The 25309-nt window shown below is 37.4% G+C and overlaps 1 protein-coding gene across 5 annotated transcripts in view; it reads right to left on the bottom strand.

Moving 5' to 3' along the window:
- The window catches only part of TP63 (tumor protein p63), a gene marked incomplete at both ends in the record, with an annotated part of 242353 nt that overhangs the window by 129696 nt on the left and 87348 nt on the right, over positions 1-25309 (bottom strand). For all 5 annotated transcript variants that reach the window (XM_081234847.1, XM_081234845.1, XM_081234848.1 and 2 more), the window contains 2 exons: positions 6181-6313; positions 7076-7204. In XM_081234847.1, the coding sequence (XP_081090973.1) occupies positions 6181-6313; positions 7076-7204 (262 nt within the window). The remainder of the gene's footprint in view (positions 1-6180; positions 6314-7075; positions 7205-25309) is intronic.

The following is a 25309-nucleotide window of genomic DNA, read 5'->3' as shown; positions in this document are numbered from 1 at the left end:
GTGTGTTCGTATGTATACTTATTTATATATTTTTGTTTTGTGGAAAAAATTTCTAAGAACGACACTTATAGACCAAAGTGTAAGTACACTTAACATTAAATAAATGAGAATGGGCAAACTGCCCGCCAAATATACCAATTTATACTCCTACCAGAAGTAAAAATGTTGACTGTTTCCCAACACTCTCACCAGTACTGGATATTATCAATAATTTAAATCTTTGCTGATCAAATAGATGATAAATAATCTTATTGTTTCAATTCACAATTTTTTATTATTAGAGAAATTGAACATTCTATATATGTTAAACATCTGTGAATTACTTATACTCTGTGCCAAAGGGGGAGATTCATCTTTATTTTATTATTTTATTTTATTTTTTTTGGCTGGGCTGAACAGCTTGCAGGATCTTAGTTCCCTGATGAGGGGTTAAATCCACACCCCCTGCGGTGGAAACATGGAGTCCTAACCATTTGGATTTCCAGGGAATTCCCAGTTTTTAAGTGTTTAGTTTATTTGGGCAATTAAACCTTTATCATGTTTTATAATTTTTAAAATTTATATTCTGTCTTTCTTTTCTGTATAAATTTCCCCTTACCCAGAATTTTCAGTCTTATCTTTTAAAACTTGTGAGCTTCACGTTATAGTTTTTTAAATAAATTACTTTCATAATGGTTACCTAAACTTGAACTACTCTTTGCTTTCCTCTTTTTGATCAATTTGACTCATATTTCAAAGCCTAAATGAAAAGCACCTTCTCTGTAACATATTGCCAGTTTTACTCAGGCACAATAAACCACTTCTTCTTTATGTGCCTTAAAAAAATACATACATTTGGGTACTTTTCAAAAGTAATTTTATACACACTTGACTTTATGCTATATTATGGTCTTCTCAAGGCTAGAGACCATGATTTGTTCATCTGTATCACAAAGAACATAGCATACAGGAAAGTAAATTCTAAAGAAATGCCTGTGTCTAGATCTCATCTATACAGTCTACTTGAAATCTTATATAATCTTGGGTCATAGAAGATACAGGGTATTATGCTAGATGCTATGACCTAAGCCTTTCCAAATACAAAAACACTGTTTTTTGGTATGTACAGGTGAAGACCCTTCATTTATAACTGGATGCTACAATAATAATTTACAAAAATGGATGGTTTTAGATAATTACCACTAAAATCCCTAGGGAAAAACCCAATTCAACTAAATAGGGCTTCCTTCAATGTACAAAGAATAAAGAAATACAAAAGTAAGTGTTATATAGTTTCCATCCATCATTCTAGGAAAACATTTAAGTGTTAATATCATCATCCGCCTCTTAAGGACATGACAGGCATGCTTAGACAGCTTATAAATAAGGCAAAGCTGAGATATAAAGTAATACATTAAACAACAGAATCAAGAAACAGTAAGGATCTTGGAAACATAGCCTAAATTATAACATTTTTTGAGAAATCTTGTTCACCTTCATTTGCTAATCCAATGTAGTTTATTCTTCAGTGACACTAAACTCATCCTAATGATGGAGGCACACACATTCTTTACAATTCATATTCCCTTTGTTCATAATCAGACTCCACTTCATGACTAGTTCTTAAGGTAAAGATTGTTTCAAAAATCAATAAAAATGGGATGACATTCTCAATTTTAAGATTTTTGTCCTTAATAATCTGACAAGTCATTTCAAGTCCACAGATTCATATTTCTTGCATAGTGAAAGAATGCTTGGCAGGGATCCCAATTTTTTTATTATATGCAAGAGGAAGGTAATTTATGTGCAGAGATTTGGAACTATTTAGCTATTAACCTATACACAGAAAAGTGAAAATATGCTACCAAGTAATGGAAGAAAAGAGCCTCATACCAGTTGCAGCATCTCTCAGTTTAGAAGGACTAGGAATCTCAGAGGTTCCTAGTTCTTATTTTCCAAACCAGAACACCAGTTAGTACACCCTGAGCTAGTCCACTATTTTGCCATTCCTGTTGCTGAGGACTATCATTGTTATCTAGTCTCACCCATGTGTGGCCTCCTCACATGGACATCTATGAGGATGTTGGAATGGTCCTAAGACAAGGGAAAACCCAGGATTCATATAGAACTATACTTTAACAGCAATGTCTCAGTTCTATGGCAATGAAAACAGACCAGCCACAGACAGGCAAGTTTACTTTTTAAGTTCAGTCTCACTCCACTTGTACACTCCTTTCAATGCAGTTGTTCCCAAGTGATGTATTTTGTTTCCCCTACTGGCAAAACCCCATTTCATTTTGTTTTCCAGCTTTTCCTGAATCACTTCAATCCCTGCTCCTTGCAAGTATTTCTATCCTGCTCTTATTTCCTGATTTCTTGTTACCCTCAATCTGACATACAATTTCAAGTTCCAAGTTTCTAGTAAGTGATAGTAGAACTCTGTTCCATCATTCCTAGTTAGCAGTGGTGTCCTGTGCCTCTCCAGAGGAGGGAAAGGTGCGGCGACTCTCTAAGGTATGACTATCTCATGACAGAGGCGTGGAGGTTTACCCACATAGATAAACCTCAATTTCATAGAAAAAGAGGTATTCAAGAAGAAATAGAGGTCAAGTTCCTCTCAAATACAATACCTTAAAGAAAGATTGAGAAAAGATTGTGCCCAGTAAGGTGGACAAAATACTGACACTGCTGCTGACTACAACATGTCATCCTAGAAAAGTTTTTTAACCCCCTTTTTTATTTATTAATTTGTAAAACAAGGATAATAATTGCTACCTCACAAAGTTCCAGGAAAGATTAAATAAAATATCAGACGTGTTAATCATCATCCGATATTGAAGCCTAAGAAAGCCATAGCTTCGAAAATTTGTAATTCAGACATCCAAGAGGAAAATTTAGATCAATTTCAAGTTGAATACTCTCAGTTTCAATCAGACCACTGCTCTTATGAGCATAAGTAAAAATCAATTCCAAAAGAATCAACATCAAGTGTATATATTCATGGCTGATGCTCAGGAAAGATATTTGAATACCTATGAGTAATCATCTTAAATATTTCTTAAATAATAATAACCTAAAAAACCACAAGGCAGTGCATTCTTAGCTAAGCAAGATACTTATCACAAAAGCAATTATATCTATGAATTTTCTTGGCTTTCTCTCCTTCATTCTTACCCTCTTCTAAGATCATTGTATAACTTAGCTGACACTTTCTCAGATACTCCACTAGGTTTTCTCCAAAGATTCCTTTAGCTATTTTGTAAAAGCACCAAAAGGAACTTTAAATGACTGAAGTTTTAGAACTCAAATGGCAAATCAAGGTACTCTCAAGCAGAACTGGGGAAACAATGGAGGTAAAGAAAAAGCATAACACTTTTTATACTGACCCACTATAATCAAAAGGGAAGGAATACATGAGGAGGACAGGACAGGAAGTTTTGTTGCTGTGAATGTTGAAGCAGAGAATGGTCCCCCGATTGGTGATATTCTAGAGCTGTGCTACCCAATACACTACCAACGAGCCACATGAAACAATTTAAATTTAAATTAACTAAAGTTATAGTTAAGTCCCTCATTTGCACGAGCCACATTTCAGATGTCCAAAGGAGCCATGTGGCTAGTGGCTACTGTGTTGAACAATAGGAATATAGGACATTTCCATTGTTGAAAAAAAAATTCTTTTGAATAGGACTGTTTTAAAGAGAACATTTTGACTTTTTAGATAACTCCCAAGTCTCATTTCTTATGACTTCAAATTCCTGGATTTCCTTGGTGGTCAAGTGGTTAAGACTTTGCACTCCCAATACAGGGGGTCTGGGTTCAGTCCCTGGTCAGGGAACTAAGATCCCACATACCACAACTAAGCCCGTGCGCTGCAACTACTGAGCCCGCATGTTCTAGAACCCGTGCACCACAACTAGAAAAGCCTGTGGGCCACAACGAAGAGCCCGCAAGCTTCAACGAAGACCCAGTGCAGCCAAAATAAATAAATAAATAAATTAATTAATTAATTTTAAAAAATTCCTGAGGTCCTACTATGGGCCAAACATGGTAACAAATACTGGGCATGACAAAATATGGTTCCTGTCCCCTTTAGAGATAAAGAAACAACTATAACATTGTGTCATAAGTAATATGATTAAAAATATACCTAGGTTTCTTCAGAGGAATAGTCTCTAATTTAGACTGGTAGAGAACAGTGATATGGAATCTTTTTCTAGAGAAGGTAAGGCAAGCTTGGTGTTGAGGGATGGATAGGGATTGGCTAGACAGGAGAAAAAAAATGAGATGTTCTCAAGGAGAAAATGTCTAATAAACAAAGAAGAAACAACATGGAACATTAAGAAACCACATGTTTCAGTATGTGAAAAGTTAATAATAAGAAGAGCTGTAAATAAAAAAAGCTTGAGTCTGCATTTTAAACTAAATAACTTGGTTTGCTTTTATGAGAAACAGAAAATCCCTGCCTGGAGAGAATATAAAAAGATGGGTAGAACAAGCCTAGGCAAACCTGTTAGCTTAAGAGGTGATATTATTAAATGAATTGGAGATATCTTAATTTCTAAGTCACTGTCAAATCAGAATTTATATATTTATAAATATTTATTTTTAATTATCACACATTCCAAGGCGTAGCATTACCTGCCCCTTGGATTTATCTGTCAGTTTCCTTCTACTAGCTCAATGATAACTGAGACTAGTATCCATATTAAGATGGAAGGGGCCAATGAAGAAATGTATTTTTCACTTATCAATTTGGTGACAAAATATCAGTGTATTTGAAAAGTTACAATTTCTATTTTTGGTTGTTTCCTCTCCTCTTCTCCCATTTCCCCTTCTCCCAGTATTAAAAAGTACAATCTATATTAAAGAGTATATAGTGAGAATTCCAGGAAAATTTTACATCAGACCAGAGAGGCAAGGCACACCAAAACATCTTTCATCTGTACCATCTTTCAAATAAAGTAATTTGGTGACCACCCCCTCCCCCCCAAAAAAAAGAAAGTCATGGCACTTTATAAAGTGTTCTCTTTAATCACATCAGCAGACACTCTATAACAACCCACCCTCTTTCTAGCTCTTTTCGTTTCCATTTTTCTACAAATTTTTGTTTTTTTATAGAAAATGCAGTAGGGCTTGTGTGATGAATGAATGATTTAAAAAAAGAAAAGAAAACCCACCAGTTAGCATGATGGACTGAACAAATACAAGAAATTTCATCTAAAAGCCTCAGAAAAATGTTTTACTATCCTTAACCCGTACACTCCTTAGCTGCCTAGGAGGTGTGTGCATGTAAGATTTTGCCACTTTATAGAGGAAAAACTGAGGTCTAAGGTCATGAGGGACTCAGTGGTAAAGCCAAAAAAAAAAAAAAAAAGAGTGTATTTTATATATTAGTTAGCTTCTTTCCTCTTACTCCATTACTTGAATCTGTGTGTTTGCATAGAATTTACCTCATCCTCCATCACTAAAGAAGCATAATTCTATGAGAGAGGCAGTTTGAAATAGTGGAAAGTACTTTGTATACAATTCAGATCTTGGCTTTGGTTTTGACTGTCTCCACCCACTGTAAAACATTGGGCTGGCACCATCTGCTCTAAGTTGGGATAGACATGAGGAGCAATTTAGATAAAGAATGCAAGGAGGGCTTCCCTGGTGGCGCAGTGGTTGAGAATCTGCCTGCCGATGCAGGGGACACGGGTTCGAGCCCTGGTCTGGGAAGATCCCACATGCCACGGAGCAACTGGGCCCGTGAGCCACAACTACTGAGCCTGCGCATCTGGAGCCTGTGCTTCGCAACAAGAGAAGGCCACGACAGTGAGAGGCCCATGCCCCGCGATGAAGAGTGGCCCCCGCTTGCCACAACTGGAGAAAGCCCTCGCACAGAAACAAAGACACAACACAGCCAAAAATAAATAAATAAACAAACCAATGAACCGACATTAAAAAAAAAAAAGAATGCAAGGAATTATCTCCAATCTCCTTCCCCATACCAGTGGAAACGTACGCATCATGAAAAGTTGAGGCAGACCCAGATCCCACAGATCCTAATTACTTTTCTGCTAACCACGTTGACTAGCTTTCCAATGGCCTTGCCCATTCAGAGCCGCCTGTCTTTTCATGTGCCATGAAAGAGACAGGTATAACAGAGATGTGGATAGCATGGCCCACAGATTTAAAAGGGAAGCCCATGCCACTCACCCACATGGGGTCACTGAGGTCTGAGTCCTGCATGCGAATACAGTCCATGCTAATCTCGATCTTGTTTGTTGCACCATTTTCTGATGGTTCATCCACAAAGTTCAAGTCAATGGGCTGAACTGAACAGATGGGCCTACCATAAAGGAAAACAAAAGTGTGTTAAGTGTGGAAAGGGACTAAAACACACTCATTCAGTCGGTAACAATGAGCTCTATTTGTTTTAAAGTTGGCAAGGCTTGTTGATTGGAGTCAAAAACCCTAGGATTGAATCCTGGCTCAACCAATTTCCAGATGTGAAATCTCTGGCATTCCAAATCTAAGCCCTATTTGTAAAATGGGAGTCATGATCCTTGCCCTCATCAAAGAACTGCTAGGTGGAACACAGAATAGAAGGAAAGTATCAGGGATATACCCTAACCTTTTGGGTCCCCAATTCTTGGATATTGTTTCATCTTTCCCTTAATTTGCTCACATATCCAAACCTGATCTTAAGAAGGAGATCTCTTCCTAGCAAGGCATACAGACCAACAAAATTTAGTGTTTTACTTTCTCAGAGGGTATTTGAAACCTAACAGTAAATGAGAGTCTTTAAGCCAAAGGAACAAATTTGAGTATCAGAGAGTCATTGGGGAAGTTATTTTGGGTTAGGTAGGAGAGGCTTCTGATCCTCCAAAATTATACCACCTTAGAACAATAATGATCTTTTGGGGCTGGAAATTGAATAAATCTCCTCTGAATTTTGAACACAGAGGTACTATTGCAGAGAATATTTTTTCCCAACAACATTAACTGATTTTTATTGATTCTAGAAACATGCCCTAGTAAGCAATACTTTGACCATCCACAGTTACCTGTCTATAATAGTTCAACAGTTTTTTGCTTATCTGATACTTACTGTTCCAGAAAATCCCAGATGTGCTGGAAAACCTCTGGACTGAGGAATTCACTTGTCTGTGTGCTCTGGGACATAGTGGATCGGTAATAACTTTCTTTCCAAGAGAAATGGGCTGGGGTTTCTACAAACCTTAAAAGGACAAAAATGAAACTAGGATTATAGTTTCTGTACTTAAGATACTGGATATTAAAATTAAAGCACAGTCAATCAAAGAAATCAAGTGAATCTTCAAAATCATGCAGGGATACACAGCAAATTTTACAAGTTACACAACCGGTGTTTCTTTAGGCAGTGACAAGGATCCCATTTTGCCATAAAATCAGGAAATCAAGTCTTCTATCAAAGCTCTTCATTCTTAAATAATAATGTTGCTACACTCTGCACCTCCACTATCCATCTACGTTCTGCCAATTTCAAAAAGAAAATAAACATTCCCTCATTAAGTCTGACAGCGAGTCTGACCTATTATTAAATCTGTTTCACAAATGTCTCAACTGATTATCTGCCCATTCAGCCTCCAGCAGGTAAAAAGTAAAATCAGAAAATGAAAATGATTTCAGAAAACTTAAATTTCACCCTCAAATACAGAAGAAATATAATGTATATAAACTTAGTTTATAAACTGTAAAAGGGTTGTGTAGCTAATGGTGTTGTTATCACTATTAACAATATTAATGTTAAAGTGTGAATAATAACAAAAAAGCAAGGTAAAAAAATAATTTCACCCTCAGCATAATCACCCCCCCCTCATAACTACCATCTTAGCATCAGGCCCAGGGACAATAAACTCAAACCTCTAGATCCAGATTTTTTTTTAATCACCTGTTACATATCTTAATGTGTGTGTGGGTGGTTTTTAACCGGAGTATAGAATTCCACGTCAGACCAAGGGATAAGCGAACATCTGAATAGATTGCAAATGAAAGGTATTTCTGTTTTTTTCATTTTGTTGTAGGGTCCTCAAGTTTGCCTTTACTTAAAATAAAAAATTAACCTTGCTCCCTATACATGTGAAGGAAAACATCAACTTTCTCAGGAGATGCCTTCTCCAAATCTGCATTTTATCTGCATATCTCATCTTAGTATGTGATTCATTGTGATTATCAGTAGACTAATTTTACTCCAGGATGAAATTAGCTAAGCTCTTAATCATTACTGTCAGTATTATAGAGAGTTAAATAAATAGTGTAATAAGATAGTCAATCACCTTAAATTTGCAAATGAATGATCTGGCCTAGTTACACAATAGAAGATAATAACATTGGATTTATTGTTGATTTTTAAGCTATATGTAGATGCACATTCATTTACTAAAGTCAGATATATAGAGAACATTTATTATTTGCCAGGAAGATAATGGGCACTGTAGATAAAAAGTGAATAAGACTATGTCACCCTCTAGAAGGTCCTAGTAGAGAAGGTAAAGCAGGAAAACAAATCTCTAATAAATGTATTCAAAGTGTGCATAATAGTATAAAAGCACAATGATGAAATATATCATCTCATCTGATGGATCAAGGAAAGAGCCTTAAATAATGAGAAGAAATCAGTGAGGTCAGATAAGGAGTAATGGTGCAGAATGATCAGTCTATGGCACTGTTAGCACAGTGTAAAAATTTGGGGCAGAGAATGTCAGGAGATAAAGCTGGAGAGGGAAGTAGAAACTTATGTGATATGCTTTTTAAAAAGCTTAAATATTTCAATACTCCTAGTGAGTATTGAATAATTTTTGCAAGATATTTTAAATGATCTTTCTATTTTGAAATAATTGTAGATTCATATGCAGTTATAATAAAAAATATAGAGATTGCCCATGTCCCAGTTATCCAGTTTTCCCCGATGGGAAGTAACATCTTGCAAAACTATCATATAATATCAGAACCAGAATATTAATATTGATATAATCTACTGATTTTTTTCAGAAATTCCCAGTTTTACTGTACTTTACTATGTGTGTGTGTATTTATTTGTATATGTTTTTTTATCACATACATAAGTTAGTGTATCCATCCTTACAGTATTAAAGGATTTGAAGCATTAGATTGAAACAGAATATGTCTTACATTGATAAATCCAGAAATTGTATAGAGGAAGGATTTATAGCTTATTGGTTTATGGGCAAAGTTATTTAGGAGGTTGTTGCACAAGTCCAGGTAAGACAATAAGATGATAGAAGTGGGGATGGAAAAGATGGAGAAAATTTTAATTATTAGTGAAAAGGTTGTCAGATATTGTTTATGTTATTGACAGAAGAAGAAGGAAGAGTAGAGTCAAGGAGGACTTCAAGTTTCCAGCTTTCCTGGACTGAGTGGTTGATGATTCCACTAACTAAGTCAGTAAACACAGTTGGAAGATCCAGCTTGGAAAGAAAGAAGAGATGATGAGATCCATCTTAGCATGTTAAGTTTGAAGGACCAATGGGATATACAAAAAGTGAAGCAGACAGTTGAATAAACTTTAAACTTTGGGGAGAGAAATGGGCTAGAAGTTTAGAAACAGAAATCTTCATCATAGGGTGAAAATAAATCCACGAGAGTGAATACAATGACCTTTGCAGAGCAGGTGCAATGAGGAATGAGAAAGTTAGCCTTGTGGAGTTGGAAACAAGAGTGGGGGCTATCAGAGTTTATGATGTCCCTGATGGGCACATCTAGAAAAGCTGTCTATAATTAGAAGAGCATCTAAAAATCCAATATCTTTAAATTGAAAGGGTAAATTAATTTTCTTTGTTTCTTTTTTGGAGTTGGAACCCAGACTTGGTTTATACACTCCCAACTAGTGAGTAGAAAGGAAATAAAATTTAATCGGTCTAATACTGACTGACAGTTAATAAGATTTCTCCCATAGATGGCACTTTTGAATATTTTGATTTACATTAAAATTTTTCTTCAAATAAAATAGGAGAAGGAAGTGGGTAGAATAAAAGTAAACCAATTCCTAACCAGTGACAAAAATGGAGGTGAACAAATATATGAATTATTCAAACTCCAAAAAGTAAACAAACTGTCATATGGATTGTCATGTACACGGACCCATAAGCATGTGCCTAATATCCAAAGACCTTAACACTATGACTGGTAGCCTGACAGCCAGGTGAGCACTAGAAGGTGAACTCAGCAACATGAAGTAGATTCTCAGTAATAGTGATGTTCAGTATGTGACATTCAATACAAAAAAGGAGAATATTTTCTTAAAGTTGGCAGAAACATAGGTGTAGTTTCTAAGAGATTGACAATTAACATAACCTAGATCTTAAGTAACAGGCAGTATGGGGCTGATTCAAAAAGAAAGAAGGATCTTAGATGGAAGTTAGACACTGTCACTTTCCTCTAAAAAAAAAGAGAGAAAAATACTGTTGGCTCCATAGTCACTTAGTATTTCTACTTCTTTCACTATTTCTACATGGAAGTTCTGGTTTCTTTTTGTGCTTACTCTGCTATTCCTTTATTTCATATTTTCCCTCTAGTTTCTCTTTGACTTCTAAACGAGCTTCCCTGTATCTCTGATGTCACCACGAACCAGCTCCAACACCTTGGAAATGCCCCTCAGCTCTGTGAGCTTCAGTTTCCTTGAATGTGACATAAGGATCATCATCTCTGCTCCACTGCCTTTCAAATGCCTACCCACTCAGTGCTCTCCTGCCCACAACGTATTTCCTGGTTGCTTATTTGAAATATAATCTTTTTCTTTAAATTTTCTTGGCCTCTTGTTGGATCTCGTCAATGCTAGCTTTTTGCTTGTGTAACAATTACTATAGAGGATTTTAAGTAATTCAGGGCTAAGCCTATATCTCCCATCTTTGCATTCTTGCAGTTTGATAGTTCCTTGAGGTTAGAGTGGAAGGAACATGGGTTTTGGAGTGAGACAGACTTGGATTCAAATCTCAGGTTACCGTTGGCATTCTATGAGGCCATTCCCAAGTTATTTAACGTTTTTGTACCTTACTTTTTTCAACTATGCTTCCTTCACAGGGTGGTTGAAAGCCTTACTTGAAAGGTTTATGTATAGAAAATGTATTATACATTTTCATATTTACACAATCAATACATTGGTTCTATTAGGTCAAATACTATATAATTTGTATCCAGGCAATACTTACTGAATTGAGCTAATTAAATAGTGTATTTGAAAAGTCTGCTAAAGTTGCAAAAGTGTCACACAGAAGTAATTACATTAAACCAGAATTATCCCTCATTTCAATCCAGTTCAAACCTTTCATCCTGTATCTGTGTCCTTGGACCAAAACAATGCCCCCATCACCTCTCAGTTTCTCCTAGATCACCTTTGTCTTAGGCTTGCTACATTAAACTGGACAACTTCCTCCCCCAGGGCCTCAGGCATAAAGAGGGCTTTATAACAAAAGATGGAGGTGGGCTGTGGGATAGATTGGTGGTTATCAAATTGTGTTTCATGAAACCCTAGGTGCCTCAGTGTATTCATCAGATGTAAAGCAATGGCCATACTGGTAGATCTCCTCTCTCCTTAACACCATGAAGTTTGTCTTCTGCCTGTCTTAGGTGTATTAAGTCTCTGAGCAAGATTTCATTTGAAGAAAGGGTTCTATTAGAAAAAAAATTCAGTGGTCTAGGCTTGAGGATCTTCAAGGTCTCTTCTTTGCAAACCCATTATTGATTTCCATTTCTGAATAAATATGTAAAACATTTTTGAGAGAAAAGAAGGAAAGTGATCCATTGGTGTCATAGGGCAGGAAGAATGAGGTTAAGTCCTACCTATCTTCCAACATTTTGCCTTTGGGTGAATCTCAGTATCAATTCACTCATAGACCAATCACTCTGTTCAAATGGTTTTATTAAACCAGCCGCATAGCACAGGGAGATCAGCTAGGTGCTTTGTGACCACCTAGAGGGATGGGATAGGGAGGGTGGGAGGGAGATGCAAGAAGGAGGAGATATGGGGATGTATGTATATGTATAGCTGATTCACTTTGTTATACAGCAGAAACTAACACACCATGGTAAAGCAATTATACTCCAATAAAGATGTTAAAAAAAAAAGTCACCCCCAAAGACAGCAAGCCTTAAGTCTTTTTTTTCTTTTCAGCTTGTTTTTCCTGGAAAAGAAAGAGGAAGGAAGGAAGGATGGAAGGAAGGAAGGAAGGAAGGAAGGAAGGAAGGAAGGAAGGAAAGAAGAAAGAAAGAAAGAAAGAAAGAAAGAAAGAAAGAAAGAAAGAAAGAAAGAAAGAAAGAAAGAAAGGTCCTACTGTGTAGAAATGACCTGAAAACACCAAGGGGTATCTGATAACAGCCTGTATTCCCTCTCACTTTTCCTGTTCTTACCTAAAAGTCATCACTGGAGTCTAACATTTAGGTTCTTTCAGCTCTCCTGAAAAGTCTCCAAATCTCTAAAATTTCAAAGTTCAAAACAACCTTAGTGTTATAGATGGATTTTAGAATGAATAGATCTCAAAGACCATCCAGCACAGTTTTTCATATATATATGAAAATACATATATATATAATAAATACATCATATATTATATGTATTTATATAATATATGGAAAAGCTGAAACCTGAAAAGAAATCAGTTCATTCTGCTATATTATACTCAACATCGGTCTTTATTCACAGTCCAGTAAGAATAAATTTATGTATCAGATGTTAATTCTCACCATGAATTACCCAACTCAGCTTCTTGCAGCAGTTCCTATTAATTTTTCTGAATATTTAAAGCCTCCTTAGTTCCCTTTAGATCATCCAAACTTAAAGTTATAAAACTAGGAAATATACTTGTTTCTAGACAAACATCCCCTAATTCACTTAATGAAATAAAACAGCAGTTAGTAGTGATGCAGATGAGAAGAACATGGGCTGTTCCTAGATTTCCTGACTCAAAGGTCCCCTTGACTGAGTGTCAGTTGTTCTGCTAGAGAGAGAATCTGGCACCAGAAATCTCCATGAGCACAGACCTGGAGGGGCTGCCTCACCAACTGCTCTCACAGTTGGGAAGATGGGGTCACACATGAGTTTAAATCTTCGAGGACCTTATAGAATGTCAATGTTGGCTGTGATCTTAGAGTCTGTTTAGTCTTACTCCCTTATTTCATAAGGAAACAGGTCTAGACCTGAAGAACTTACCCTAGGATACACTGTTGTGCTGGAGTATTGGCTAATGAAAGCAGACTGCTAAATTTTCTTTCTGGAATTTTCCTAGCTAGTTGTTAAACACAATTATTATTATAATTTATTATAAAATATTAAACTTAAATAATTTAGAAAAACAAAGATAATAAATGCTCAAAACTGATCACTTCCTAATTATTTTACCATTATCTCTGATCCTGAAATACATTTAAAAAAATAATGTAGTGAAATTGCTCAGATTTTTAAAAAATAATAAAATTTTCCATAAAAATTTGTTGCTGCCATTCTTTAATACTGTATCTCAAGTAAAGGTTTATGTGCAAATGATTCAACAATATATATATTGAGTATCTATTATGTAGGGAATGAATGAGACGTTACTTTTTTGAAAGTTTTTCATAGTTTAGTGTTGGAAATAAAACACCTTCAATGTTTGCCTAATTTTTACCTTTTGTGTTCCAACTCCTAATTTCCCACTGTACTACGGCCTTCCTAAGGACAGGAAAGCCAGAATAGGTCATTCATTTTGGCTTGTGCTCTACTTGCTTGGTGATTGGCAGGAAAGAACTACCATTGGTTGTGCCAGGATTTCACTTCATAGTCCCTGCTTTTCCAGTTTACATATGACCATCTTTAGGCTCAGAGAGGATAAGGAAATTGTTCAAGGCCACTCAGCTAGTGATAGAGCTGGAATTTAAATTTAGGATTGTATAACTTCAAAGCTCATTTTTAAATAAATTACATATATGACTTCTAATTTTCATTCACAATATTAAGGGTTTTTTCACAGTTAGAATTTTTCTTTTCTATAAGAGAACAAAATAGCCTACTAATTCTGTTTCATCACAGTAATTATCCTTGGCACTCAAAATAAGCAAGAAACGGTGTGGGAAAATTAGTACTAATCCGTGAGTGATATTATAGAATATCTGGCCTTTCTGCAGATTTTCCATCTTGCCAGGATTAGCTGACAAATGTAGTGTAAGGAAAGACAGCTGAGGTCTCTGTTGCCCACCATAGGGACTAGAGTACTCAAATACTCTGGGAATGTCCCCAGTTCTCAGATAAATGTTGTTAAAAACTCTGAACATGGGGAAAGGGGGAGGAGGGATAAATTGGGAGATTGGGATTGACAAATACACACTACTATATATAAAATAGATAACTAATAAGAACCTACTGTATAACACAGGGAACTCTACTCAGTACTCTGTAATGACCTATATGGCAAAAGAATCTAAAAAAGAGTGGATATATATCTATGTATAGCTGAATCACTTTGCTGTACAGCAGAAACTAACACAACATTGTAAATCAACTATACTCCAATAAAAATTAATTTTAAAAAACCTCTGAACATGGCTTCTCATTCTTTCTTCCAACCTTACTTCCATCCATCCATCCAATCTATCAACCCATCAAATTATGTCTTAAGTTTGTATTACCAACCTCTCTGGATCTTTTCCAGAGCAAGTCTTCTGGTTGGCCTCAACAGCATTCTAAATCACACAATTTCTTTTATATTTTTAGTTCAGAAACATTCCCATAGTTTCAGTTTACTTTGCTATTATTATCATTATCATTATTAATTGTCATACTTAATTTTAAGGATGATGAAGAGCACCTAGATGTCTTTTAGTAAACTGCCTCTTTATTGTACCCAGCAGTGCCCAAGAGCCCTGGAGGAGTAAATTTATTCAAATACTTGAGATGAATCCACCTTCAGGAAGCCACTCACATAATCTAAATCAGACCCATTAAGAACTTTTTTTTTGTTGGATAGAAAACTTTTCTCTTCAGCTTCATGTTGAAAAATGATTGGTTTCTTCCTTCTCTATTCACCCCAAAGTCAAACCTATATCCCAGCTTCACTTTTGGCAAACAAAATTTAAATGAGTAAGGAGAAAGTGGGGAGGGGGGTAATTTAGGAGCTTGGGATTAACATATACACACTACTAAATATAAAACAGATAACCAACAAGGACCTCCTGTATAGCACAGAGAACTCTACTCAATATCTTGTATTATTCTATAAGTGAAAAGACTCTGAAAAAGAATATACTATATATATATGTGTGTGAATCATTTTGCAGTACACCTGAAACACAATATTGTAGATCAATTAAGAAAAAAAGGAAAAAATCCTAACAAAAAAATTTCAATGGGTAAATTGCATTTAGAGCATATCTTATGCCTTAACATTTTTGATTTGTCACAATTTGAGCAACAAAGTAATATAACCAAGGAATTCCTTTTTATATCATATTACTGAACTGATAAACTTAATTCTTAAGAAACTCTCTTTTGTATTTTTCAACATTCACTTCTTCTCCTTTCTACCATAGTTAATTAACCACCCTTTCATCTTCAGAAGACTTTTCTCTTCTCATTGCTACCTGTCTGAAGACCTGATTGCCCACAGCTCCTTTTTCTTGTAATTCTTTACTGAGCACCCCAGGCCCCAAATTCTCTGATCAGAGTCTGTATATCTAGTGTCAATCACCAGTTTTTAATTCTGAGGTGAATTTTTCCTCTCTTAAGTACCATTTCCTCTAAGATTCATATTTTGTGCCCCACTCTTTGTCCTAAGCATTTGCTGCCTTAAAGGTAAGATTTCTCTGACTTATAGTCCCCTTCTCTCACACTCCCAATTCCCACTGAACCTTCTTCCTGCCTTCATTTCTTTTGTCAGAATTCTCTCCTAACCTATGTATGATCATGTGTCTAGAAAAACAGCATTTTCATCAGGTTACGTTTCCCTAACTCAGAATTTATAATCTCTCATCTTTGTGCCCTGAACAAAACCTAATCAGACCTTGCCCCTCATCTCCTTTATTCCTTTGGGCTGAACCCCTTTTGCAAATCATTCATCCAGCTGTAACCTACATGTTAGTTTTCAGCCAGGAGCCTTTTCAAATTACAACCTCTTATACTCCACTATATTCCCCCAAGTTTTATTATTTACATTTGCCAACACCCAGTACAAAACTCAGAAGGGCTACTGAAATAGACTGAATGTCTGTGTCCATCCCAAAATTCATATGTTGAAACTTAATCCCCAATGTGATTGTATTTGGAGGTGTGGTCATTGAGAGGTGATTAGGTAATGATTGTAGAGTCGTCATGAATGGGATTAGTGTTCTTATAAAAGGGGCTCCAGAGACTTCTCCTGTCCCTTTTGCCACGTTAATTTTCAGAGGCATGACAGCCATCTATGATCTAGGAAGTGAGACCTCATCAGACACTGAATCTGCTGGTGCCTTGACCTTGGACTTCCCAGCTTCCAGAACTGTGAGAAATAAATTTCTGTTGTTGATAAGCCACCCAGTTGGTGGTATTTTGTTATAGCAGCCCAAATGGATTCATAGAGCTACAATTTTTTGTTGTTTTTTGTTTGAATTCATTTCCTCAATTTGGCGCACTTTAAGTATTTTTATCCTTAGTCCATTCTATTGTAATTTACTCATGTTGAAATGGTATTGCCCCAACTAACAAGTGAGGAAGTGGAAGTCAAGAACATATTTTTAATTTCCTAGTTCTTACAACAACAACAACAACAGAATAGGAAAGGACTTTACTTCTCAGCATGTATACTTTATAAATGAGGACTCATGGGGATTTTATTGATAGTCCCACAGGAAGTCCATAGGGCCTTAGTGCTAAGTCCCAGCCTTCCTGGATCCCACTGCAATGCTCCGCAGAAAGAAAGTGTACACTTAAGTTTTTTCACCAGCTGAGCTGTCTAAATCCATGAACTTAAAAAAATGTTATTGTCATGCATCACTCTCCTATAATAAATTTATCACTTAATACTCTGATCAATTCAACCTGAAATCTGGCATCTGGTAGAAGATCATAAGGGAGACTTGAGTCCACCTTACTTATAATATCATGTTTAACATTATAGCCTGCAAATATAGACACATGCATGCTTACACACAGGCATTTACCTATGCCCTCAAATTAGAATTTAGGAGATAACTGAATAGATGCAATAACCATGACATCAGGTTTTGGATATGTTATGGTTTTGCACTAATGTGAAGTCCAGATGGGAAGTTCATGTAGCATCCATGGCTCAGACATATGAGCACAGAGTTCTGGAAGGACTATGGGGAAATGGAAATCAGAGACGTTTTCTTAGGATTGAGGAATGTACTAGATTGAATTTAGAGAAATAAATGAACCCAAGAAAATGCTTCATTCTCTACACACTTCTTCTATATATTTTTAGATCACTTATTTGCATTTGTATTATGTATTTATTGGACTATGTCAGTCCTCCATCAGAATGCAAAGTCAGTGGGAGCAGATTGCCTTGCTCACTGCTGCATCCCAGGACCTAGAACTGCACCTGGAAATACAAGTTTCCCCTGCTTTCTGAAAGTACCTCATTCCTATGAAACCTTTCATAAGTCGAACTGGCATAAAGCAAAGAGTATCCCCTGCTTTCTGAAAGTTCCTGTTATGTCACTTTGCTCTCACTAAAGAACTACATTAGTGTCTGTTTTCATGAACTGAAAGAAATCTGAAGAAGATTTTTGCTTTTAAGAAAAAAGCCAGGGCTTCCCTGGTGGCGCAGTGGTTGAGAGTCCGCCTGCCGATACAGAGGACACAGGTTCGTGCCCCGGTCCGGGAAGATCCCACATGCCGCGGAGCGGCTGGGCCAGTGAGCCATGGCCGCTGAGCCTGCACGTCTGGAGCCTGTGCTCCGCAGCGAGAGAGGCCACAAGAGTGAGAGGCCCGCGTACCGCAAAAAAAAAAAAAAAAAAAAAAGAAAAGAAAAAGAAAAAAGCCATTACCATATAATATAGGTATTTTGTACCCCTCTCCTACCACAGCCCCAAATTCCTGACATTTCAATGTTGGCTATTGCCTTAGCTCTACTTGAGAGATGTGAGGAAATTATAGTTATAATGATTAAGAAACTTCCACATTATAGCTTCTCAAGAACAAAAACTTACATGAATATATCTTTGTATCCCTATAAATAACAATTCCTGACATAATAGGACATTTATAAACATGTGATGAATGAATGAATGGCCTTAGTTCGTGCAGACTAGCATGGTTAGTATACAAATACAGGTTGGATTAACTCTGAAGTTTTATTCTTTCTGATAGATCAAATAACCTCTGTAAGGAAGGAATTGGATGTTTTGTAACAATAAAAGAGAAAAAATTTAAAACCAAGAACAGAAACAAAGAGACAGGTACACCCCAGAAACCCCTGAGGACTTTGGTGTGATGATACAACCCAATGAATAAAGTTTCCAATGATACCCTTGAGTCATCAGCAGTTTTCATAGCACACACTATTCTTGGTTTGAAGGACAGCAAAGTAAGTATGTCTTATTTTCAGAAATATCTATATTCCAATATAAAAAGAAAAAGAAAATGCTCTTTAAAGGGTTTATCTAAAAAACTCACCCACTCAGAGTGACATATTTTCTAAGAGAGCCTGGTAGATAAGTTTGTTTTTGCTAAATCATTACGGCACTTCATAGTTTCTTTCTGAACAGGATCACATCTTTTCTTACAGTGTAGTCTCTTATTTACAGTTTCTACTGAGTGGTTGGTTCTGTGAGATAGGAATCTCATTTATTTCAGTTTCTGGCTTTTGTGGCTTCACAGTCTAGCAGAGTATCTGGTACCAAGAGGGTGTCAAGCAAATGCTTATTGAAGGAAATATTTGGGAAGTTGGAGTAAAAATAACAATGCCAACATCTATAGCAGAAATAACAGTTAATATTTGATTGCTTCTATGGGCAAGGTACTCTGCAACATGCCTGGTGTGCATTCATTTTTCACAATATCTATGATGTAGATACTAGTATTACCCCCATTTTATAGATAAGAAAACTGAAGCCTAGTGGTACTTTACTTCCTCAAGATCACATGATAACTGGGAATATGACAACTCTGGGGTCTTAAGATCTGACCTCAGAGTCTCTAGTCTGTTATTTACAAAGTCAGTCCCTTTAGGCAAGTTATTCAGCCTCCCTGAGCCTCAATTTCCATATGTCACAGTGAAAAGAGAATAGTACCTATCTCTCATGGAGAGAGAAGGCCTTGGATCCTGACCATAGGAGGTTATTCCACTTCCCCAGCAAGGGGCAGTAGGTGTCACACTTTAACATTCAGCAGAATCACCTGGTCCACATTTGGAAAATACAGAGTTCCTGTCCCTGCCTCCAAGAGATTCTGTTTCAGATGGCCTGGAATGAGGCCCAGGAATCTGTACTTTAACAAAACCACACATGAGAACACACAGCTTTGGAATTCACCTGAAACCTATCCCTCTGGAGTTGTTATCAAAAATAGAATGCCTTGATAAATCTGCATTTTCTCCAAATCTGCATCCTTAAATAGGCAAGGTATTATCACAGTCTTGTTCACTAAGATGGCTTTTATCACTTGAGTAAAACAGTACTGTGTAACAATTATAATTACTATCAGAGAACACAGACTACATGCTATGCATTGTTCTAAATGTTCTATGGATATCAACTCTTATTATCTACCCAACAACCTATGATAAAGTAGACTATCATAATCCTCATTTTATAGATGAGGGAACTGAGGTACAAAGAGCACAAGTAACTTCCCCAAAGATACACACTTAGTGAGGGCAGCAAACCCAGCAGGCTGTCCTATTAACCATTACACTATGCTGACTCTACCAGAACAGACAGAGGTCAGAGCCCCAGCTTCCCGGTAACCTTAGGCAAGTCCCTGACCCTCTCTGGGATTCCAGTGCCTCCCCTGTGAAGTGACGAGGCTGGCTCTGATGATCTCCAAGGCCCTTTGGTCCCAAGATTCTATTATTCATTTTACAGGAGATTTTTGAACTTGTTATCTGATGGACAAAGGCCTTAGAATTTCTGACAGTAAAACACACTCCCACTTCTAGAACTGCCCCATTATTATCTTTTCTTTACCTGCCAATTCAGGAAACTTCCTTCTGAGTCATCTGTCCTTTGCCGTTCCTTCTTGCTGAGGAAACCAAATACACCTCAGCTCAGAGCCGGTAGGTCTGTCCTCACAGTTTCCTTCGAAGCCCTGGCGTCTTTGTTTAATCAGGCTTGCAGAGTGCTTTCACCTGAGTCTATATGAACCTCATTACTCTCCCAAATAAGTCTCCCAGCCTGTTGCCCTGCTTTCCTCCTCTCCTCTTGAGCAATGGCCTTCTTCTGGTCTAATTCATCCTCAGTAACATCTCTCCAAACTGCTACCCTTACCTCTTCACTTGCATGCTATTATCCCAACCCAGGCCAAAATGTTCAGGCTTCTTTTGGTCTCCTATTTCTCAAACCTGGCTACATATTAGAAGACATGAGATGCTTAAAATATAGATGGATGGACACTACTGCCAACCAATTAAATAAGAGTTTTGAAGAGTAGAATCTGGGCAGGAGTATTACTGAAAAATTCAGAAGTTCCACAAAAGCTGCTAATGTGTGGCATGGTTAAGAACCATTGGCGTCTAGCTCTGGTGATTCTCAAGTGGGGAAAATAAGCAAATTAGAATCACCTGGGTTGCTGGCTCATCCTTACTCCCAGAGAGAGAAGTCTGGGCATGTGAAGCAAACATGGAGACATCTTCCAGGAGGTTTGGAGAAACCCCTTTATGAAACAGTCATAGCTGAACTTCTAAAGCAAGATGGCTCACTACCTCTTCCTGTTACCCATCTTCACAGAATAACTCAAGGATCTTATTGCATTCTACACCAATTTATTTTTTTTATTTTTATTTTTTATTTATTTATTTATTTATTTTGGTACGAGGACCTCTCAGTGTTGTGGCCTCTCCCGTTGCAGAGCACAGGCTCCGGATGCGCAGGCTCAGCGGCCATGGCTCATGGGCCCAGCCGCTCCACGGCATGTGGGATCTTCCCGGACTGGGGCACGAACCTGTGTCCCCTGCATCAGCAGGCGGACTCTCAACCACTGTGCCACCAGGGAAGCCCCAAGTTAATATTTCTAATCATGAAGAGCAATCCAGAGGAAAACACACTTGATGGTAAGATCCATATTCTTTTTCTCTGTGCAGACTAACTGGGTAGGTAACTTTGGGGGAAATCCCTTTTCCTCTCAAGGCTTGATTTCCCCCTATGTGTAAAAGAAGGTTATTGGATTACTAGATGATCACTAAGCTTCCTTCCCATTTTGCTATTCTACTATTTTAAGGTCCCCAAACTCTTGACCCTCAACTATTACACAATCGGCCCCAGTTTTGCTACATTCAGCTGACACCAGACAATGCATCTACACAAAGCTATTCCTGACCCCTGGGGAAGACTGCCCATTGCAAGCCAACACCACAGCTGCAAAGACTTCTTTCTTAAAATTTCCTACCTATAGAAAGAACAACCGCTGCCCCAACTTCAGTTCAGGCCTCTGAATCTCCACAAAGATCTTCCCTCTCGATGCACTCTTATAGCAACCCCATCTGATGGCAATTGCCTCCTTCGCTTCTGGGCATCCCACCTCCTGCAGGCAGCCTGCCTTTATGAACATTGCTTGGAGAGAGCAAACTTGTCTATGGACAGGCTCTTTGCTCTCCTCCCTCCAGCTGTCCAATGATGCTCAGAAGGTAGCTACAGAGTGGTGGCAGTGTGGTCCTGTGAGCCTTTTGTGTTTGTTTGCCTGCTTTGTCTTAGTGTGAGATGGCCAAGTCTGTCAGGAGGTGCTGGCCGGTGAATGTGTAGCAGAGAAGTGATAGCTGGAACCTCTCCCTTTCCCTGTCCTGCCAGCTTCCAGTCTTTAATGAAGAGATACACTCTCTAAAGGGGTTGAAGGTAGAATGGCTTCTGAGGCTGCTTGCAATGATACTCTTTCTGGGTACTGTGTATAAGTGTGTGTGTTTTACAAGTAATTGAAATATATTGATACTTAAGCTAATAATGATCATGAAAATCATAAAGGTAATATTTGACAGGATAAAAAAAATCAGGAATGTTCATGGGTTTTGACCTGGCCTCCAGTAGCCTAGATTCTCCCTCTTTGCCCTAGTTCTTTGACTTCTGAATGGAGGAAGGAGAAAAAGGGAAGAATAAAGAGGTGACAGGGTAAAAAGTGAAAATTTTGTGGGTTGAGCTTGCAGGGGTGGGGGGATTTGGGATAGGGTTTGGTGGAGAAGAGATGAATAGAGTGTAATGTGTATGAAAATGGGGGAAGAGTAAAGAAGAAAGGAACTTATCACTCAAAGTTATGGATTGGGCCTTTTTAATATCCTTCCAGAGAAAAAGAATAAAAGAGAACTTTTAAAAAATGAAATGAAATGAAGGAACATTCTTTTAAGTTCGATTTGATGGCTCTGTGCTTCTTAAATGGCATCCCACTTAGAGAACAAGCCCAGGTTGGTCATAGATTCAAAGGTATATGAAAAATGATCATATTAAAGACATTTATCTACATTTCAGGAAAGGATATTTCAAAAGCAGTAAGAAAAGGAGAGGCCATAATTCCATAGAAAAAGACTCTCAAAGGAAATTTTACTCAAGAAAGGGGTTTCCCTGGTGGCGCAGTGGTTGACAGTCCGCCTGCCGATGCAGGGGACACGGGTTCGTGCCCCGGTCTGGGAAGATCCCACATGCCATGGAGCGGCTGGGCCCATGAGCCATGGCCGCTGAGCCTGTGCGTCCGGAGCCTGTGCTCCACAGCGGGAGAGGCCACAACAGTGAGAGGCCCGCATACCACAAAAAAAATAAAAATAAAATAAAATAAGAAAAATAGAAGATTCTTATCTACAAGAGAGGTCTATAAACTACTGTCCACAAAAACTACCATCAACTGTTTCTGTAAATGAAGATTTTTGGAGCACAGCCCTGTTTAGGTGCCATCTGTGGACAATGTCACACCACAGTGTCAGAGTTGAGAAGTTGTGACAGAGGCCATGAGGCCTGCGAGGCTGCAAATGTTTACTATCTGACCTTTTACAAGAAAAATTTGCTGACCCTGACCTACAAAATAGAATTTTGACTGCATAATCCTCAATACTCCAAGTTATAAAGGAGAGACTGGATAAGTGAGTCAGTCAGGTGGAATGTTTATAAAAATGATATGAGGTTATAACAGGATTTCTGATAAATTAGATGTGAAAGGATACATATGAATGTGTGAAGTATGGACATGTAATCAAGGGAGAACAGACGAGCCTGATTGGGGCTCCACAGACAGATTAGGAAGCTGAGGACTCAGAACAAGATAAGTCACCCCCGCCAAAAGCTACAGGTTCATTTTAAATTAGAAGATGTAAGAGCACATATAAAAGAAAGTTGTGGTTACCAGAAGAAGCAGAGCTTCCCTAGGAACAAGTCCTCTCACTGCCACCAAACCAACTCAGAACACTGTTTTATTTTATTTACATATTTATTTATTATTTAAAATTTTTTTTCAATATAATGTTATGTTAGCTTCTAGTGTAAAGCAAAGTGATTCAGTTTTATATATACATATATGTGTATATATATATACATACATATATATATATATATTCTTTTTCTGATTCTTTTCCATTATAGCTTATTACAAAACGTTGAATATAGTTCCCTGTGCTATACAGTAGGTCCTTGTTGTTCATCTGTTTTATACATGGTAATGTGTATATGTTAATCATCAAAACACTGTTCTCTATGGACTGTTTTCTCCCTCTTGCATCTACGGGTTTTGCCTTTGCCACTGTTTTCTCCTGACCATCCTCTTCGATTGTGGCAATTGAGTAATCTTCCTTTCCTCACTCAGTCATGTCTGTGGCTGAGAGACATCCAAGTTCCTCACATGGAACATTTAAACAAGAGACATCTGTTTATCTAAATCCTTCCTATATTCCTATTTGTGTTAAATATGCCCCTTTCCCAGGGGTTTGCAACAGCTGCTTTTTTCCCCCCTAAGGTAAGTGATTCAATGTAAATTTCAAAAGCATTTCCACATTCAGTCTCACATTCATAGATTCTCTGTCCCCATGGAAAACCAAATCACTGTTAGTTGGCTAACTTCAAAATGTTATGTGTTTCTTTAACCATATGATTATCTTCTCTAGTAACTGTTAGATTTCTAAATAGTATAGCAAGGGTCTTCATTCTTAGCCTGTTTAATGTCATTTATTCAGTATTCTCAGGTTTATTTTTCCCTGTAAACATTTTATTCCAAAATAAACAAAAAATCACTCCTATTCCAGGAGTTTGTGTCTTCTTCAATCTTGGCTCTCTGGTCACTGCAAAGCTGTCTCTGGGAATTCCCTCCAGACACTTGGAAATCAATGTTTTTGAAGTCCATTTCTAGATCTGCTCATGACAGATTCTTGTAGTTTGTTCGTTACAGATTAGCACTGATTTTTCCAACATGCATGCCCTGTCCATAGGATGATCCCCTTGTGTTGTTATCTGCCTTTACCAATTTTTGATTTTAGCTTCCTGGAGCCTGAGGGAAACAGCAGATGACAAAGAGCTTTCTCCATTTCCACATTAACATATTCTTTAATTCTATCCCTTTCATATAACCTGTTGGCTTTTACTGCTAATTCTGTCTTCCCTTTCCAAGTTTAGGGCAAAACTGACTTTTGGAAGCTGGATCCAATTTCAAGTTAACAGGAAAACAAGAACAGAAGCAGAGAAAACTGCTCTAAAGGAAGGTGCTTATCCAGTGGAGAACATATATCCCCAGGCCTAATTCCCAGATTTTATGGAAGCAATAAATAGCTTTAAGGATTGGACAAGCATGATTACTTTAGATTAATGAGACCAACCTCATTTAAACAGGATATTTGTCACCCTAATTTCAGATTTTCTCTATGACCTGTAGGCTTGTGAGGTCATGTTATTAGTGTATTGAGCTTAGGAAAATTTAAATTCAGCATATTTGTATTTAAAAAACTACAACTACAGCTGTATGAAAACAGTGTTTCTGTTTTCAATTCCCATTTCATCCAGATCCTTCTAGGAGCAGTCAACTGCTATCTGTAATTATGTTCTCCACATCTTTGTTTTCAAAAAAACTTTATTCATTTATTTATTTTTCAAAGTTACTACCTAGTCACAAGTATTACATGACACCCTGTCTCAAATGAATACATGATTTGATCCATGTGAAAGATAATATTTAGTACATTGTTTATTATGAGATACCTAT

The sequence above is a fragment of the Mesoplodon bidens genome (genome assembly GCF_964165515.1).
Source record: "Mesoplodon bidens genome assembly, chromosome: 5".
NCBI classification, from domain to species: Eukaryota; Metazoa; Chordata; class Mammalia; order Artiodactyla; family Ziphiidae; genus Mesoplodon; species Mesoplodon bidens.
The sequence above is the reverse complement of the archived record's forward strand: the minus strand, read 5'-3'. Positions and strand labels throughout refer to the sequence as shown.